This window comes from Kogia breviceps, chromosome X (genome assembly GCF_026419965.1).
Source record: "Kogia breviceps isolate mKogBre1 chromosome X, mKogBre1 haplotype 1, whole genome shotgun sequence".
Taxonomy (NCBI): domain Eukaryota; kingdom Metazoa; phylum Chordata; class Mammalia; order Artiodactyla; family Physeteridae; genus Kogia; species Kogia breviceps.
This window is the reverse complement of record NC_081330.1, coordinates 61353199-61374181: the sequence shown is the minus strand read 5'-3', so window position 1 is coordinate 61374181 and position 20983 is coordinate 61353199. Positions and strand designations below refer to the sequence as shown.

The 20983-nt window shown below is 32.3% G+C and overlaps 1 protein-coding gene across 8 annotated transcripts in view; it reads right to left on the bottom strand.

The window, feature by feature from the left end:
• RPS6KA6 (ribosomal protein S6 kinase A6) overlaps nt 1-20983 on the bottom strand; it is a 158700-nt gene that overhangs the window by 66609 nt on the left and 71108 nt on the right. For all 8 annotated transcript variants that reach the window (XM_059051260.2, XM_067023965.1, XM_067023968.1 and 5 more), the window contains 4 exons: nt 19758-19874; nt 12793-12874; nt 11808-11888; nt 8526-8605 (listed from right to left, as the gene is read on the bottom strand). In XM_059051260.2, coding sequence (XP_058907243.1) covers nt 8526-8605; nt 11808-11888; nt 12793-12874; nt 19758-19874 — 360 coding nt within the window. The remainder of the gene's footprint in view (nt 1-8525; nt 8606-11807; nt 11889-12792; nt 12875-19757; nt 19875-20983) is intronic.

The following is a 20983-nucleotide window of genomic DNA, read 5'->3' as shown; positions in this document are numbered from 1 at the left end:
TCACTTGGTATTTTATTAAGAAGGAAAACAGGTGTTAACCTATTTCACTTCTGAGGAAGGCTAATCAAAACGTTCATGGAAATTTAACACATAAGAAAACCCTAAAGAAAAACCTTTCAAACGCTAAAAGAAGAAAACTGCCTAGTTTACAGTTTATGACAAGCATATTATCTTGTCATGAAATTGTCTGTGAGGAAAGCTTCATGATGGACACAAATAAGAAACTTATTAAGTAACTATCATGTGCCAGCCACTTTTCATTATGTTATTACAATCTTCTAAACAATCCTATGAGGTAGGTATTATCACCACCTTACATATGGAGACTCAGAGTGATAAAGTAACTTGCCTGGAAAAACACAGTAAGAAGCAGGCAGGATTTGAACTCAGAAATAATTGTCCCTAAGAACTACCTCTTCCCCAGAAGCTACTTCTGCCATATGTTATGTTACAACTTTTTAAGTTTCAGGTTCACTACCATTAATGCTTTTCTAATCACTAATTATCCTGAGTCTTCCCCTAAATAAAAATCATCTAAAACCCTAGCACCCTGAGATAAGGACTGCTAGTCTTTCTGTCTGCTCTTCAAGTCATTCACGTATGTATGTATGAGGGTGTGTGTTTTAACATATTTGAGATCACACTACATAAACTATTTAGTGGCCTCCTTTTTCCCCACTTAATATTATATTATAGGCATTCTTCTATATTTTTAACTTATTAATAAAGAGTTTTTAATAGCTGTACAATCTCAACATGCTAATTTACTATAATTTACCTAATGTTCATTTAGGTTATTTCCAGTTTTTCACTATTATAAATAACTCTGTAATATGCATATATATTTTTGATATTTATGGTTATTTCCCCAAAATGGATTTCTGAGAAATAAAAAAGCAAATACTAGGCAGTCAAGGAGAATAAATAGTCCAAGACTCGACATATACAACAAAATTATTTGTCAAAGGGTTATAATAACTTACACTCCCATCAGCAGCTTATGAAAGAATCTGTCTTACCACATTCATGATAGCATTGAATATATCCTTTTAAAATATATTTTCTAATTTGATATACAGAAATGGAATCAATTGTTCTGATTCTTAGGCTATATAATTTTCCATGTCTAGTGGCCTTTCTATTATTTTAGTGAATTATCAGTAATGTTCTTGCCTATCTTCCATTATTTACTTACTGTTTTTTCAATTGGTAAAGGCCCTTTAAATATTAAAAATATCAGTCCTCATCATACTATTTGAAAATATTTTCCCCACTTCGTGCTAGTTTTTGATGTTCAGTAATTCTTAATTTTATGTAGTCAAATTTATATATAATTTCTATATGATTTTACTTCATTACTTTAATGATTTAGGAGACCCCCATTCAACAGTCAACTACACATTCAGTTGCATTTTCTTTTAGGATAGGAAGTTTTCCAGATTTAGCTCTTTAATGTAAGTAAGATTTATCTTTGTATGTAGTAGTAATAACAATTTAAAATGTTTTTTTCTTTCTGAAATTTCTCATATACAGTTTACTGAACAATCAATATCTTTGCCATTAACTTGTGATTCTTCCTCTATTATAATAATATACGGTAAGTCATACATAACAGAATATTCCTGGACTATACAGTATGTTTCTAATCTTGTGTTGATACTGTGATGGTTTGCTTATCGCAGTAGCTTTATAAAGTTTTAAACAAGAGGTAGGGCAAGGAAATGGTGTTCTTTATTTTCAAAATGTCTTAGTTCTTTCCATTTGTTTACTTTTCCAAGCACGCTGATAAAATCATCTGTCAATTTCAAACAAGAATTCCTATTGGGACTTTGTCTGAAATTTTGTTAAGTCTACAAATTAATTCTGGAAGAACTGGCAGCTTTATAATTCTCAGGCATTCATCTCATTGTATTTTCTTGACATTAACAAAATATGGTATGATCTTAGAGGTGTGTGTCTGTGTGTGTGTTTTTGAGGAGAGAAATTTGGGGAGGTGCCATTCCCTTTAAAATATATATGACATACATTATAAATTTCTTTAACAAATACAAAAATGTATTTTTAAAAGTCTTTTTCTAAGGCATAAAGAGTAAGTTCTCATTTTTGATGATATAGCAGTTTTTTGTACATACACATGAAGTATAACCAATAAAAAACTTAATAAGCTGTCTATAGAAGTAACCATTAAAAAATTTCTTAGCATCCTCTTCAATGAATATATAAATTTATTGTCTTTTGGGAAATGCATTTAAAATGCTTGTTCTTACCTAATATTCCAGACTTAGGAATCAAAACTTACTGACTGCATCTCTGTGCTAGTATGGGTTTAGATAGTCCCACATCGAGAATAGAGGTCTGAAGAGTTTAAAAGAAAATTAGAAATGACTACAAGTAAGAATTTCTCAAACATATTCTTCATGCTTCTGCAATCTAACACAAGAAATCATGAATACTTGTTATACTATTTCCCCTCTGTGTCTTGGAACCAGCTTTTAATAAGGTCCTTTAAAGACCCTCTGGGAAGGGGGTCCTAGACAGACCCTATCACATACTGAACTCTGTTCTACAGTAAACAATATACCAAGGTCACAGTCTATGTTCATTCATGGAATGTTCTATACTGGAGGTAGACAGGTAGAGGTAGACAGGTAGACAGGTCTTAGCCACTTAAGCACTAGCTAGCATCCCAGAATCACACTGTTCCTTTCTCACAGAAAGTTCTAGAGCTCTGAGAATCAAGAGTATTTTTCCCATATTTTAATTCTGGAAGTGAAATGTTGAACCACTATCACCCAATTAAAATTCTACTCCCAGACTGCCACTTCAAGACAAAATGAGGTAGACAAAGACAGGATTTAATCTCCCATCTGAAACAACTAAAACACAGGACAAAATATATGGACTTACACTTTTCAAGACACTGGACATCAGGCAACAAAGGACAGTGAATATTGAGAGATGGAAATAACCCTACAACTGTCCTAGCTCACTACCTAGAAAGAGTTCTTAAGCAGCAATGCAGGGAGGGCAAAGTCAGGCCAGAGCCTGGAAGGCTCCTGAGTTGATGGGATGGAGCTGAGAGAGTGGGGAGACAAGAAGGACAGAATTCACAAGATAGAGTATAGAAGGGAGAATTACAGAGAGAGAACTGTAGAGTTATGTAGATGGTCTCTCTAAAGTATTCAGCAGAGAAATGCTCAGCACATGTGAGTGAGGAAACCTGAGCCAGAAAAATAACCAATGGAAGTATTAGAGGGACTAATCCATGGAACTCACTCAGGGACAGGAATAGTTCCTGTTACCTCCACACAGAGCAGAAAACCCATAATTCACAGGGCACTGGACAGAGTAATCAGATGCTTCACAGTGGTGTAAAATCATCCCAATTAGACACTGCTCTGGTCCAGTTTAACAATCTGAAATAAACTAGTTCCACACAAATTCCAGAAAAAAGTTCAATAATGTTTATAGGAATACAAAAATATCCATCACCTAACAAGGTGAATTTCAGGATGTCTGCCATCCAATGAAGAATTCCCAATCATGGATCTAAGGAAACTACTTGAGCCCAGGAAAATAACAACCCTAAGAGATTTTTTAAAAAGAATTCACAGAGCTCACAAAGGACCAGGATAAGTCCTGTACCAAACAGTGAGAATGAAAAATCTCATAATTGATAGGCTAGTTAGAGTACTAAGGAGGGTCATGTTTCAGTATTGGGAAAAATTAATCCTAAATTCTGCATTGGTACCACATAACAAAGGTTAAAAGCAAGATTCAACAGGTTAACTGCATCCCAGAACAAAGCTAAATACTACTTATAAGAAAACACAAGTATCTAGAATACAAGAAAATTAATTACATAACACCTGCCATCCAATAAAAAATGACCATACAATTATGCTGCCACTAAAGCACAAAAGCAACCATAGACAATACCTAAACAAGAGGGTGTGGCTGTGTTCCAATAAAACTTTATTTACAAAAAAAATCAACAGGTCATATTTGGCCTGAGACTATAGATTCCTGACTCCTGAATTAAAAATTTATACTAAAATCCCTAAAGCAACTACTAAAATAACACAACAACTAAATGTTATTTTGATAAAAAGTCAACCAAAGATATAAAAATAAAATCATGAAAAATAATTAATTAAAAATAAGGCAGCAAAAGAGGAATAAAAGAACAAAACACAGAAGGGATAAAAAAAAAAACCCACAAATAGAAAGATGGAGATTCAAACCCAACCATATCAATAGTCAGATTAAATGTAACAAGGCTGACACACCTATTAAAAAGCATAGATTTTCAGACTGTATAAAAAACAAGGACAATTATATGCTGCCTTAAGTACTGCACATTAAATATAAAGACAAATAGATTAAATAAAAATATGGAAAACAATATACTAAACTAACACTAATTTTTTTAAAAATCTGGAGTGACTGTATTAATATCAATGTAGATTTCAAAGCAAAGAACATTAGCAGGGATAAAATGAGTTATCTCATAATGACAAAGGGTCATTTCACCAAGAGGGAATGATAACCCTAAAGGTTTGTGCACTTAATAACAGAACTTTGAAATACATGAAGCAAAATCTGACAGAAATTCAAGAAGAAATAGATAAATCCATAATTATAGTAAAAGATTTCAATCCCTGTCTCTCAAAAAATGTTAGAACATGTAGAGAAAAAGTTAGGAAGAATATAGTACACTTAATACCACTATCAACCAACTTAATCTAATCGACATTTACAGAACCTTCTACTACCCAAAAGCAGAGTACACATTCTTCTCAAGTACACATGGAACATTTACCAAGATATACCATATTCTGAAGCATAAAATAATTTAAGTGAATTTACCAGAATTCAAGTCATACAAAGTATGCTTTATGACTACAATAAAATTAAATTAGAAATCAATCATAGAAATTTATCTGGAAACTGACTAAATAATTTTAAATTAATTAGCATACTTCTAAATAACCCATGAGACAAAGAAGAAATAAAAGGAAATTAGAAAACACGGTGGACTAAAAGAAAATAAAAACATCACATATCAAAATTTGTGAGATGATGCTAAAGCAGTATTTAGAGGACTTGTAATGCTATATGCTTATATTAGAAAAGAAGAAAAGGTCTCAAATCAATAACTTCTGCTTCCATCTTAAAAACCAGAAAAGCTAGTGAAACACAAAATTAAGCAGAGAAAAATGAAGTAATAAAGATTAAAGTGGAAAACAATGAAACAAAACAGAAATACAATAGAGAAAATCAGTGAAACCAAAAGTTGGCTGGTTCTCTAAGAAGAACAATAAAATTGATAAACCTCTAGCAAGGCTAAGTAAGATGAAAAAAGAAGACACAAAATACCAACATCAGGAATGATGATATCAACATCACTAACAATTCTACACCTATAAAAGTCATAACAAGGGGATATTATGAAAGCTTTATGCCAATGAATTTGATAACTTTGATGAAATGGACAAATTCCTTAAAAGACACAAGATACTAAAGCTCATTCAAAAAGAAAGATGAACTGAATAGTCCCAAGTATATTAAATAAGTTGAATTTATAGTTAAACACTGTACCATTAAAAAAACACTTCAGGCCCATATGGCTTCACTAGTGAATACTACCAATCATTTAATAACAATTTAACACTGAATTTTTCCAGAAAATTGAAGAGGAGAAAATTCTACCCAACTCATTCTATGAAACCAGAATTGCTCAGACACCAAAATTAGATATAAACAATAAAGAAAACTACAGTCAAATATCTCTCATGAAAATAGATGCAAAAATTCTTAACAAACTTTTAGTAAATAACGTCCAATAATATGCAAAAAGGATGAAAACATCATGACTACATGGGGTTCATCCACAGATGCAAGGCTGCTTCAACATTTGACAATCAATCAATGTAATTCACCATATTAAAAGATTAAAGAAGATAAAACACGATCATCATCTCAATAACTGCAAAAAAAAGTATTTGACAAAATTTAACATACATCCCTGATAAAACCTCAACAAACTAGTAATAGAAGGGAACTTTCTCAACCTGATAAAGAACATGCAAAAAGACCTATACTTAACTTTGTAATTTATGGTGAAAATATGCTTTCCCCCCTAAAATCAGAAATAAGGCAAGAATGTCTACTCTTACCAATACTTTTCAACACTGATCTGGAGGATCAAGCCAGTGTAACAAAGACAAATAAATGATGTCCATAACGGAAAAGAAGAAGTAAAACTCCTTATGTGCAGATTACCAATAGAAAGTTCTATTTGTAGTCTACCAAAAAGCTGCTAGATAAAATCACTAAGTTTAGTTATACTGTGGGATACAAAGTCCAATATACAAAAATAATAATCATATTTCCATCCAATTTGAAAATAAAATTAAGAAAGTAATTCCAGTTACAATGGCATTTTTTAAAAAGAAAATACTTAGAGATAAATCTGACAAAAGATATTCAAGACCTGTACACTGAAAATGACAAGACATTGCCGAGAGAAATTACAGAAGACTTAAATAAACGGAGAGAGATACTATGTTCATGGATTGGAAGACTCAATACTGTGAAAATGTAAATTATCTGAAAATTGAACTACAGATTCAATACAATCCCAATCAAAATCCCAGCAGGCTTTTTTGTAGAGAGTGAAAACCTGATTTTTAAATTGATATGGAAATGCAAAGCACCTAGAAGAGGCAAAACAACTTTGAAAAAGAAGAGCGAAGATCAAGGATTTGCACTACCTGACTTTAAGACATATTATAAAAGTACAGTAATCAAGAAAGTGTTGTATTGTCATAAAGACAGACAAACAGATCAACGGAACAGAACAGTGCCTACAAACAGATCTTCACATATCCGGTCAATCGATTTTCAACAAAAAATGCAAGGTAATTGAGTAGAGAAAGCACAGTATTCTCCAATGATGATGCCAAAATAATGAGATATCTATAAACGAAAAAAAGGACTCCAACACATATTTATCACCATATATGAAAATGAACTCAAAATTGATTATAAACATAAATGTAAAACCAAAAACTACAAAACTTCTAGAAAACATAAGAGAAAGTCTTTGTGACCTAGGATTAGGCAAATATTCCTTAAACAGGACACCAAGAAACACAATTCATAAAAGGAAAAAAATTATAAATCAGACTACATCAAAATTAAGAACTTCTGCTTTTTGAAAGACACTGTAAAGAGTATGAAAAGACATGTCATAGACCAGAAGAAAATATTTTCAAACATACATGATAAAGGACTTACCATCCAAAATATACAAAGACTCAAAATTCAGTAAGAAAACTACCCAATAAAAAATGGGCCAAAGATTTAAACAGACATTTCATCAAAAAAGATAGATATATGTCAAATAAGCACATGAAGAGATGCCTAACATCATTAGTCATTAGGGTAATGCAATTCAAAACCACAATATGGTATCACTACACACTTACCAGATATTCAAAACTAAAACAAGACTGACCATACCAAATGTTGGTAAGGATATGGAGCAACTGAAACTCTCATATACTGCTGGTGGGAATGTAAAAATTATATAACAAATTATATAACAGTTTTCTTTGGAAAACAGTTTGACAGTGTCTTTAAAATGTTAAAATATAGACCTACTCTATAACCCAGTCATTATATTCTTAGGTATTTAACCATGAAAAATGAACACATGTCCATACAATCACTTGTCCATGAATGTTTGTAGCAGCTTTATTAGTAATATCCAAAAATTGCAAAAAACACACATGTCCGTCAACAAGCGAATGAATAAACAAATCATTGTATATCCATACAGTGGAATACCACTCAGCAATAAAAATGAACTACTGATACATGCAACAACTTGGATGAATCTCAAAATAATTATGCTGAGTTTAAAAGCCAGACCAAAAAATAATACATACTATATGATTCCATTTATATAAAGTCCTAGACCATGCAAACCAGTGACAGAAAGCAGATTCAGCAGGGGTTGGGCAGGAGGGAAGCATTAAAAAAGGCCATAAGAAAATGTTAGGGATGATGAATAACCTAATTATTTTGATTGTGTTGATAGTTTCACAAGTTTATACAAATGTCAAAATTTATCAAAGCATGTACTTTAATATGTGCAGTTTAGTGTATGTCAACTGTACCTCCATAAAGCTGTTTTAAATTTGAATAAATTAAACACTACTCCCAGAGGCATTTTGGTAGCTTGAGTAGCCAAAGTCCTAGGTTTGCCCCTATCTACTTCATCCAATTATTTATACTGATCTTGTGCCTAAGAGAAAAATGAGTAACACATTGAGATGATCTAAATGGCAGGCAGACAGAAAATGCCATTAACTGTGGCACATTCACTAAATACTATGTAACAAAAAAATAATAATTATTTAAAATTTTCATAGGAAAAAAGTAATTAGCAAAAGAACAAAAACAATTATTCTTAGTTTTGTTTCAATAAAATATAGCAAAAGTTTACAGATACTCACCTCTTTGGATAATCTTGTGAAGACATCTCCTCCCCTGAGAAAATCCAGTATTAAATACAGCTTCCCTTCAGTCTGAAAGGCTAATTAGAATGTAGTAATAATAATTTTAAGACTTACAAAGCTTAGCATAGTTTTTAATTAATATATATGTTTAGAATTTTATTACTGAACAGTATAAAGCAATTAAGCATTTACTCACATGGTCCATGATTGGATAACATTATCTCAAAATTAAAACTAGTGTTGAAAAAGCTATAAACCCCTTCCCAGAACATAATTAACCTTGGATGTAGCTTTACACAGAAACTTGTACCACCATCGTTTTCCTGATTTATGGAGCACCATGTTCTACTGCAATTGCCTGAACTCTACTTCCCCACCTACTGAAAATCTACTAATTCTGTCAAGCTCAACAAAAATGCCACCTCCTCTATTTAGCTCTCTCCTATTAAGGGTTTCCCTCTTTTTACATTTCCCTGTAGCATCCTTAACCTCTTCCCCATCAGAATTACTTGTTACTACTTTTGAGATCTCATTGGACTTTATTTATGTCTCTCTTATGGTATTTAATCCATTTTGATTTATACAATTAATTGGTCTTACATGTCTGTGTTCCCTATAGATTATAAATTTCTTGAGATCAGAGATTATTTTACCTCTAGAGCCCACTGAATTGAATAGAATATTTTGAACACAACTGGTGTTTAGTGATTAATCTAATGATATCCTAGAGATTCAAGGAAGGAGATCTTTAGATACTACTACTACTCTCATTCCATTAGGGTAATGGGGAATAAAAGAATAATGGGTGGAAAATTCTAGAGGGATTTTTACAGAGAGAGTTGGGTACATACTATAATGCATTATTTGTCAAAATTACCTAAGAATAAAATCAATAGCTGCTATCTTTTTAAATTTCAAAAACTGAGAGTGACATAGTAGATTGGATCAGTGATTTAATAATGTATATGCCTTTGAATTCTCCAGGGAAGCCAAATGCCACAATCTCATGCATACATTAAACTAGCAATGGAGCCATGATTAAAACTCAGAACTGCATGGATTGGAAGAATTAATATTGGTGATGCAAAGCAATCTACAGATTCAGTGCAATCACTATCAAAATACCAATGGCATTTTTCACAGAAATAGCACAAATAATTTTAAAATTAGTATGGAAACACAAAAGACCCCAAATAGCCAAAACAATATGGAAAAGTAGAACAAAGCTAGAGGCATCACACTCCCTGACTTTTAGACCATGCTAAAAGCTACAAAAATCAAAACAGTATGGTACTGACAGAAAAAGAGCCATATAGATCAATGGAACAGAATAGAGAGCACAGAAATAAACCCACACACTTATGGTCAATTAATCTACAACAAAGGAGGCAAGAATATACAATGGAGAAAAAACAGTCTCTTCAGTAAGTGGTACTGGGAAAACTGGACAGCTGCATGTAAAAGAATGAAATTAGAACATTCTCTAAAACCACATAAACAAATAAACTCAAAATGTATTAAAGACTTAAACAATAAAACTCCTAGAAGAGAACACAGACAGAATACTCTTTGACATAAATCATAGTAATGTTTTTTTTTAGGATCTGCCTCCTCAGGCAATGGAAACAAAAGCAAAAATAAGCAAATGGGATCTAATTAAAATTAAAAGCTTTTGCACAGCAAAGGAAACCATCAATGAAATGAACAAACCTACTGAATGGGAGAAAATATTTGCAAATGGTATGACCAATAAGGAATTAATATCCAAAATATATAAATAGCTCATATATCTCATCATCAGAAAAACAAACAACCCAATTAAAAAGTGGGCAGAACACCTGAATAGACATTTTTCCAAAGAAGATATACAGATAGCCAACTGGCACATGAAAAGATGCTCAACATTGCTAATCATCAGAGTATCAAAACCCCATATCAAAACAATGATGACGTATCACCTCACACCTGTCAGAATGGCTATCATCAAAAAGTCTACAAATAACAAATGTTGGAGAAGATGTAGAGAAAAGGGAACTCTCATACACTGTCAGAAGGAATGTAAATTGGTGCAGTCACTGTGGAAAACAGTATGAAGTTTCATCAAAAAAAAAGAAACTATAACTATTATATGATCCAGTGATTCCACTCCTGGGTATATATCTGAAGAAAATGAAAATATTACCATGAAAAATATATGCACCCCAATGTTCACAGCAGCATTTTTTACAATAGCCAAGATAGGGAAGCAACCTAAGTCTCCATCAACAGGTGAATGGATAAAAAAGATGTGGTGTACACACACACACACACACACACACACAATACACACAGAAGAATATTACTCAGCCATAAAAAAGAATGAAATATTGCTGTTTCAACAACATGGATGGATATAGAGAATATTATGCTTAGTGAAAATCAAAGACAAATATTGTATGATATCATTTCTATGTGGAATCTAAAAAATAAAACAAACTAGTGAATATAACAAAAAAGAAACAGACTCATAGATATAGAGAACAAACTAGTGGTTACCAATGAGGAGAGGGAGGGGGAAGGGGCAAGATAGGGGTAGGGGATTAAGAGGTACAAACTACTATGTATAAAATAAATAAGCTACAAGGATATATAATACAACATAAGGATTATAGCCAATATTTTATAGTAAATATAAATGGGATATAACCTTAAAATTGTGAATCGCTATATTGTACACCTGAAACATATAATACTGTAAGTCAACTATATCATAATTAAAAAAAAAAACACCTCAGAACTGTCTGACTCCAAATTCATGTTCTTTCCATTGTACCTACTGCTTCTCACTGGTATTCCTCTCCTGCCAAACATAAGAAAAAATAACTCAAATAGACTAATATACCATATGGTCCTCTCAACAGAATGAGGAAGTAAGATTAATATGCTCATTATGAACATGTAAGAGGAGCCCTTCCAAACACAAAAATGTTTTGAAGAAATTACCACAGTAGTTTATAGCCTAAGATCCCTGGAGGTATAGCATAGTACAGAAATACTACTAGACAAGTAATCAGAAGACACTATCTTGTTACCTTAGACAAGTTAACCAACAAATACAGGAAATACAACTAAAAGCTAGATATTAATTCTTATTTCAGATAAATATATTTTACATAGTTGAATATATTAAATAATTCCATATTCATTTCCTGTTTAAAGTATTTATCTCCTGTTATATTATTGTCTGAAAGGAAATCTTAGTTCTCTAATTCCAAAATTTAAAAAAAAAAGATTACATACCATAGTGCAATTTGACAATAAATGGATGATTTACTTCCACCAGTATATCCCTCTCCATCTTTGTCCGAACTCTGTCTCGAACTAAAAATTACAGAAGGGTAGAATATATTGCTCTCATATATAATTTCAGTAGAGATCCCATCAGTAATTAACCAAACAAAAATATGGAAATATAAAACATAACTTTATAAGTGCCCGCATTTGCAGTCTATATTCCTAGACAGTAATTATCATATTCTCAGAAAGCTAACAAATTCAGTTTAGATCTAGAGATGGGCTAAATAGACACAAAGTTATTTGGTGAATAAGCATTTATTATACATTAGTCTCCAATTGTTCAAATGAGTTTATTGATTAAAACTGAGCACAGGGCTTCCCTGGTGGTGCAGTGGTTGAGAGTCTGCCTGCCGATGCAGTGGACACGGGTTTCTGCCCCAGTCTGGGAGGATCCCAATTGCTGCAGAGCAGCTGGGCCCATGAGCCATGGATGCTGAGCCTGCGCATCCAGAGCCTGTGCTCTGCAACGGGAGAGGCCACAACAGTGAGAGGCCCACGTACCACAAACAAACAAACAAACAAACAATAAAACTGAGCACAGTGTTATTGTAATCACAGCCTGGAAGACAGTGTATATAAGTGTATGCAGGTGGCTGTGCTTTCTCAATATACAATACCAACACAGATAGACAGAAAAAATAAGAATCTTGAAATAAAAGAATATAGTTTAATAAAATAAGTTCACTTTAAATAAAACATGTCACTTTTTATCCCAGTAAATTTTTACCAGGGTACACTCTCACTAACTTAGGGTATATGCCAATATCAAACCTAGAAATATCACTTACCACTAGAAATCTGTAACAATTACTCATTTTAAAAGGAAACTAAATCTACTCATCTACTCATCTTATATAAGTAGTACACAGCATATTTCTTAAAACAAGCTTTACCAAATTCTATTTTAATAAGCTTTCTAATTTTCTACCTTTTAAAGAAGCTTTTTTTAACACCTTCATTGCATAGAGCTGTCCAGCATCAGGACCAGTCTTCTTTCTAACAAGAAAAACCTAATAGGAGAATTAAAATTAAAACAGTGAAATTCACATCCCAAGCCATTCCTGCTAAACATATACTTTAGCACATACATATGGCTTTGCATTTTCTCTAATTTTATAAAGATATACCTTTCCCTATAAATTATACTTGGTTAATATTTTCTCACTTTCATTCACTTAGTGAATCACACTCCCATACATCCTATTGTGGAAAAGAAAATTTTAAAGAACATTTGAGAAGTTTCTGATGTAAGAGATAAATAATATAACGAAAGACAATTTGAGCTAAGGGAGTTCCTTATAAGACCCAAGCTCCTTTTTGTTATCTTAATAAGGAGCAAACAAATGTGATGACCATTAATTTGATATATTCATTTCTACTTCCCTATTTGTCTATTTTAGAAGTTATCAGGTATTTTATTTTCTAATAAGAAATCAGAGGCAATTCTTATCTGTCTGCCAAGAAAAAGAATCAAAATGGCAAATATTTCAATAAAGAATTGAAAGTTAAATTATTTAAAGTTACCAAGTAAGCTTAAGTAATAATATCTCATATTTTCAAACCAGGATTATGACTCATTAAAAGCTAAGTTTTAAAAAGCCTCAGTTATGAAGATAAATATGAGTATATTACAGTTTTATGAGTTGTTTATTAGTAAAGGGTTGTTTCAATTTTTTAAATTATTTAGTAAAACGTGTTCACTGCCTTACCTGCCATCCTCAACTCTAACAAGTTCTATTCAAGTGTTGCTTAACTTTAAAATGTGATCAAGTAACTAACTTGTTCACACAAAACTGCAGATGGGAGAGCTTGTAAGTAATTTTTTGTCTTGCCTCTTTCCTAAGGTAGAGCTTAAAACCCTTTAATCCAAATATTTTATGTGATAATTATGTATCAGCCAACTGGGCAGGTGAGGGGGTGGAATCTTTACTTCTTTTAATCTCTGCTTCTCCTATTCTTTATATCAGACCTAAACTCAAGGACCATTTCAGGTTTACAGTTTTCATACTCATCTAGTGTAGTGCTTCTCACACTTTCTGTGTAGACCAACCAATATTTTTCCCCCTTTTCTCCAAGTCCATTGCAGACCATACTTCTATAAAATATAATCAAAATGAATTATTTAGAAAATTGAAATTTAAATGTCATAAAATACAATCCCTTTTTATACTAATAGATTCTACACATAAAATTACTTTGTCAAATTTCTGTAAAAGTTGCTAAATGCTTACTCTCAGTTTGTGAACATGTCTTACAGTAAGTTAGTAATAGTTCATACCACACTTGGAGTAGACTAATCAAGAGAATTCACATATTAACAGATGGCTGGGTTTGCAACATAAAACTCTCTTTGGAGAAAAGAAAAGTTCAGGGCTTGAACTAAATCATAAATTTTGCATATCATCATAAACATTTCTGTATTGAAAGAAATAACAAAACTACTACCCTATGTTACTTTCTTGTCTAATATCTACTCTGAACTCCAACAAGATCTCCCCAAACAATGTAGAACCCCAAGGAAGTGTACATTGCCACAGAAGATTTCAGCAGCTTCATTCCATGGAGTTACTTTTAGTGCGTTTAAACTTGGAGAGGATAGTCCTAAAAATCCATGACTTTTCACTGATGAAAATAGTAAGCAATGGAACAAAATGTCAAATTTAACACACCTATAGCCTACCCTTGGTCTCCTTTATAACGAAGATTCACTAGAAAATAAAATTAGTATTTTAGAAATGAATAGTGTTAAATCAGGCTTTTTAATCACAGAAGAATATATTCAATCTGGGTTAGAGAGAATACACACACAAACTAGATTACCATGGGGTTCTAAATGTCATATAAAACTTATTGAGTGAGCTAAATAAGCTATGACCCCAGATGCACATTTTCTTATCTGTATTTTTCAAGTTTTCCACTTTTGGCAAACAAGTGGACTTGTACGTATTTATATAGATGATTTCAGTCTATATCAGTTTTTTAAACAGCAGATTAAATTAATTGCCATAACACACACGCACACACACATACACACACACACACACACACAAAAAAAAAAAAAAAAAAAAAAGCTTCAAAGCTAAGCAAGCGGCATTAACCCTAAGCACCAGACTTAAAGTTTTCATTCAATTTTACTGACATGGGCAAATAAAGGTAGATAAACAGTTTCCTCTTTCCTAATCAATATCATGTGACCAAGATGTTGACAACAAAGGAGTCAAGTAATTTCGTGAGTGCTGACTACACCACAAGTAGGAGAACTATCTTCCACAGTCTCTTCCAAGAAAGCAATTCTCAATATTTTTGGTCTCAAGAATTCTTTTGCTTTGCTGTACAGTAGAAACTAACATAACATTGTAAAGCAGCTATACTCCAATAAATATTTTAAAAAATAAAAATAAAAACCTTAAAGATGATAAACATAATAAAAATTAATTCTTTTATAATTCTAAAAATTACTGATGACTCCAAAGTACTTTTGTTTTTGTGGGTTATATCTATTGATATTTACTATATTAGAAATTAAAACAAAAAATTAACTATGTATTGATTCATTAAAATAATAAATACCTGTTATATGTGACTATAAATATTTTTATAAAGATAAATATATTTTTTCAAAACAAAAAAAATCAATGAGAAGATTGACACTGATCTACATCTTTGCAAGTCTCTAATATCTGGCTTAACAGAAGACAGTTGGATTCTCATATCTGCTTCTACATTCAATCTGTTGCAATTAAGTTGTTTTGCTTAAATTATGAGAAGAAAATCAGGCCTCATGCAGATATGTATTTGGAAAAGGGAATACTATTTTAAAGCCTTTCCATATAATTGTGGTTATTCTTCTTTGATACGACACAAGAATTTGACAAGTGGCAGTTTCTTAAAGATTAGTTGCAATGAAAAATCTGAAACCACATCAATTAACTGTCCATATTCTTTTACATAATAAGCCATGGTCTACCTGACACTTTGAATGGATTTTTGTACTGATGTCTGATTTGATAATATGTGTTTGGTCAACTCAAAAACATTGGTTCACTGAGTTATGCAGACCTTCCAAATGTTGACAGTAGCAATCTCATCAAGAAAGTCTTTTGAGTATTGAGAAGAGTTGAGCCCACAGTGGCAAATAAAAATGTTCCAAAATTCTAATTTTTTGCTTCAAAGCTCAAATTTGATCATTGACAAAAATGTTATCAGTTGTTTTCCATGAAATAACAGGTTCACTCCATTCATTTTTGAGAAAACATCTACCAAATACCCAAGTTTAATTAACCATAGTTTGTCGATCATTCTTTCAAGTAAAAATGCTTTTCCATGAAAAAAGGGTCTAATTTAGCTCACAACTCAAAAAATTGCAAAAGTGCTCTGTCTTGAGACAATCATACTCTTTTGGTATGCAGCTAAAGTATTTTGTGTACTTCTCGATTTCATCACACAATATTAAAAAGATGTGTACTCAAGGGTTGATACTTGATAAATTTAATCACTGTTAAAACCTCACCGAGGACATTCTTAAGTAAAACACATTTTTTAACTGTAAGTGGGTGACAGTGAAGAATATGATTACTGATGTAGTTTAAAATCACTTCTTTGACTGTGCCAAAGTGCCAAAAGTTTTACAAATAATATCTTAGTATTATAAAACAGTCTTGACCTTGAGAACCCCCTGAAAGTGTCCTGTGGATATCCAGGGGTAGTAAGACCACACTTTGAGAATCACTGCTCTAGAACACAGCCTTTAGTGCAGTTGAAAAGAATAGAATACAGAGGGTAAAAAGAGGCAATTAAAGAAGAAAGAAAAAGTCTAGGCTTTTAAAAAAGACACACAAAGCAGCCACTTTTCCCCTATCTCTTAAAACACTCATTAGTATCTCAATATGGCATCTAATAGAAGCCATCATTCACAGTCTAGAGATGTAACTGTTTATTTGTTCATTACCTGATTTGTTCTTTTCAGGTCTAATGAGTGAATTTTCCTAGCATAAGAAAACATCATCTCACTCTACTCTCTTCCCATGATCAACTACAGAAGAAGCTGCATGACTTCAAACTACTGCTTCTAAAAACATCTCTCTCCTGATCAGAGAGGTTTCTTTTCAGTCATCCTAATCCAATTCTCAGAAATTGTTCAGAAGAGAAATGAATGAGTGAATTACTCCAATATACTTTTCTCTCTGTCATATGGACTTTTATATTTTCCATTAAGAAATGTTTGCTGAAGTGAACTGCAGAACTGCACAGCTTTAATACTGATTGAAGAGAAAGGACCATTTGCAAGAAATTTTAAGTTGTAAACATATATTTTTAAAACTATCTCTTGATAGCTAATCAATTACTAAGGAGGGCAAGGGTTTGATATTTTCAAAAATCCATTTTTAAGTCCTATATTTAAAGGCTTTACTATCACAAAAGCAAAAAAATATGAAGCATGAATGTTAAAATGTATGTATGCTTTGTGTAAATGTGATTTGACATGTGACATATATGAAAGGCTAGTCTGACAATGTCAAACATGTTTTCAAGTGTTTTATTTTATTGTGTTTTAAAATAAGTAATGTAAGTTGTTTGGTATACTTCATTTCAATTCACACATTACTTGAAGTGCTTAGTACAGAAATTTTTATGCATCTTTTATGATAATGCATGCTTCTTTAAAGTACAATTTTGCAACTGATTTTCGTAAGATTTTTTCCTGATTAAATAGACAATATAGATGTTCAATGTCACAAAGCATTATATAGGTTAAAATTCCATTTATTGCATTTTAACAATGGCCTTTCACAGAAAAACTTATAAATAAGACTGCAGCCCAAAGTTTCTTGGAATTGCTCCTACACTTATTTGATGCACAGCCCTGGCCAAATTCCTGAATAGGTTCAGCATATAACAAGTCCCACCCACACAATGCCTACGCAAATGACGTAATACTGACAAGCAAGTATGTTCACATCCTAGGAAGAAAAAAATAAGCCACCTCCTTAATATTTCTTTGGTTGATGAACTGCACAAGGACCACTATTCTGTATTTTAGTATCAGAAATTTTTAAAAGGCTTCTATGATATCCTTGTTAAAGCAAAGTTCCTGTACAAAGCTGAGTGTTCCCTGAATTTTTTAAGGACTGCATTGACAACTTGTCAGCATGTTGCTATAATTAATGTGAAGATGTTACTGAAGACATTTTATTATGTTATACTGTAGTTTCTTCATGAAGCCCCATAAGAAAAATTTATCTGGTCTGCTTGATCTGTTTCTTAAAGATACTGTCAATAATCATATAATTAAATGTTTCAGCCTCTTTATAATGGCTGCCAAAATATTTGTCTTCACTTTTGCCCCATTTCTAGGCCCTTATACCATGCATCTGTGAGCAACAGAGTTTATTCCTGGCTTCATCTCAGCTTTCCTGCTCTAATTTTTCTGCTTCCATCATCTTCCCCACTTATTTTAAATTTTATTTTATTTAATATTCATCTGTGAAAGCCTTAAATTCTTTCTGGAACAAAGCTGGATATAAATAAATACACATATGAATAAATTTATATATATCAAATGACACAACAAATACTTTTAATGGCTTGAAATGATTGCCTGGTGATATTTTATTTAAGTCGTTATGTAAGCATTTATATATTGGGAATGTAAAAGAACTTCATCTCTGTTCTAAAACTAACATCATAAAATATAATGTAAAATATTTTTTAAAATACTGTACTTTTAATAACTTTAAAAAATAAAGGTGTTCAAAATGCACATGCTTACTCTACAGGTCAGTTCTAGTTTTACTCTCCCTAGCACAACTATTCAAGTCCTATCTCCTTGTCATCATATACCTCCTGTACCAATTCACTGCCAAACCATAATCCACCTTAGTTTGTCCTTTTTGTGTCCTGAAAATGTTTCTCTATATTTTACATGTTGTATTCTATACCACACAGGTATCAGATTACTTTAAGACAATTATGTCTACTTTATATTAACCAATGCTGTTTTTTTAAGTGTTATATACAAACCAGGTATTCAATAAATGTCTCTCTTTTAAAATGTTTCAGAGCATAAATAAGCAATGCTCAACTTCCTTACTTTCTCCTTTGAAACTAAATCTCAGCCACCCTGAAATTAGTAGTTTCTCATTAACTTCCTCCCCTTAAATTGCCGTTGTTGCTGTTTCCTAAAGGCTGTTACTTAATATGTGTATGCAATACTTTTCATGTCTTAGATGTTAGGTATACAAAAGTGAGGAACCAGACCTACACACTTATTTTCCAAGAATCATATACCATTAAGCACTTAATAACCAATTTTAATAATGAGTGTCAGAGTTTATCTTCCTCAATTTTGCTTTTTCCCTTGAAATTTAAGCCCTTTTAAGGCAGGAGTTTCACATAATCCATATATCACCCAGTACTTATCATAGCTGTACTTTACACGCATATTTACTTTAAAAGATTTACTTTAAAAGATTAATTCATGCATTCAATACATGAATTGATACATACATTCTGACTTCTGTGATAGAGCTAAGGAATACAGATGAAATCACCAAGAAAGAAAGCTAAGGTCATGCTAGCATGTGAACAGAGAAACAAGATCTCTTTTACAAAATTCAAACTTTCTTGATGTAGGCAGCTAATAAATAGCATGCTATACTTTGTCCTAGAGATATCAGTGATCCTAGGGGATTAGAAAACCTTTATTGTTACAGAGAAGTATAAAGAAATTGAACTAAAAATACAACAGAAATAAAAAGGAGTAAAATTAGAGCTGCCTTTGTGTGTATCCTTTGACAATTTAGAAACAGCACATTTATCAGATTTCTACCTATGTGTACACTTTTTGGCTAAATGCTTAGAAGAAAAACAAATGGGGAAAAAGGCATTCATTACCTTTCCAAAGGATCCCTGACCAAGAACTTTGAGCAATTCAAATTGTGCAGGATCTGCTTTCTCATATCCTTCCTTAACATGATGAGTAATAGGGATTTCTTTAACAACTCCTTCATCCTGAAAAGAGAAATCCAAGCAATACTCAAATATACTTACAACATCTTATGATTAGCTCCATTTAGAACAAGAAATCACAACAGAAATAATTTAATACCTAACTCCTTCAATCTAGCACAGAGTTTTATGGGCTACTAGCATCCCCATTTCCTGGGTTTTCTAACACATAGAGATAGACCATCACCACCATCACCCCTATTATATAATTTCATGTAAACAGAAGCATGTAAAATCTATGCTTCAGCTTCTGTTCCAACTAGGCAGAGACAGAAGAAAAACATTCAACAACTAAAAGTCTTAAGACCCTCAATGGAGTATGACTTATGAGGTAGAGAAAATCAAGAAATAGATAAAACCTTGTAAATTGTGGGACATGACAAAAAATGTGAACCTCAAGAGTTCTTTTAAATAGTATTTCACTATACCATTTTAAGTAGTCAGTGATATATGAATATTTAAATGTCCAGCTAGCCATATCAATGAAAAAGAAACTAGCATTGACAAACAAAATCTGCAAAGCCCAAACATATGTTTCCAGGCCATGAGCCTACTTTTACTGAAACTTTATATATAAATTATATGCCAGATTTCCTACCACCTGGGTCAGGCAGAAGGAAGTCACCTTGGAAATGTTTCTGCTCCTTCATATAAGACTCTATATCAAGACTACACTCAGGTGAACTGTAATTCTAGTCCCTAGCACAGTAGCTAGGATGAAAAAAAACCCTCAAATGTATTATATATCACAAAATAACAAAAGCTGGGATATATTATCCAACCTTCTGACTCTATAGGGGAGAAAACTGAGACCCACAGAGTTTAAGTTCATGTGACTAGTTAATCATGATGTCTAGAAGTCTTGGTAGTTTTCTATCATATCATATCAATTCTGGTCTGGATGGCAAGAATGTTCCCAATCTACTCACCCTTTAATTAACTGATTAATCAATGGTGATTTTGGTCAAACTGGGCAAGGCATGGTCCCAAGTAAGCTGGCTTCATGCCAGCTAAAATAACTGTCATGTTATATAAGTAGTCAGACATTTACTCTCAAAGAAGGGTATCCAGCAGAGGAGTTTTAGCTTTAGGTATTAAGAACCACTAATCAG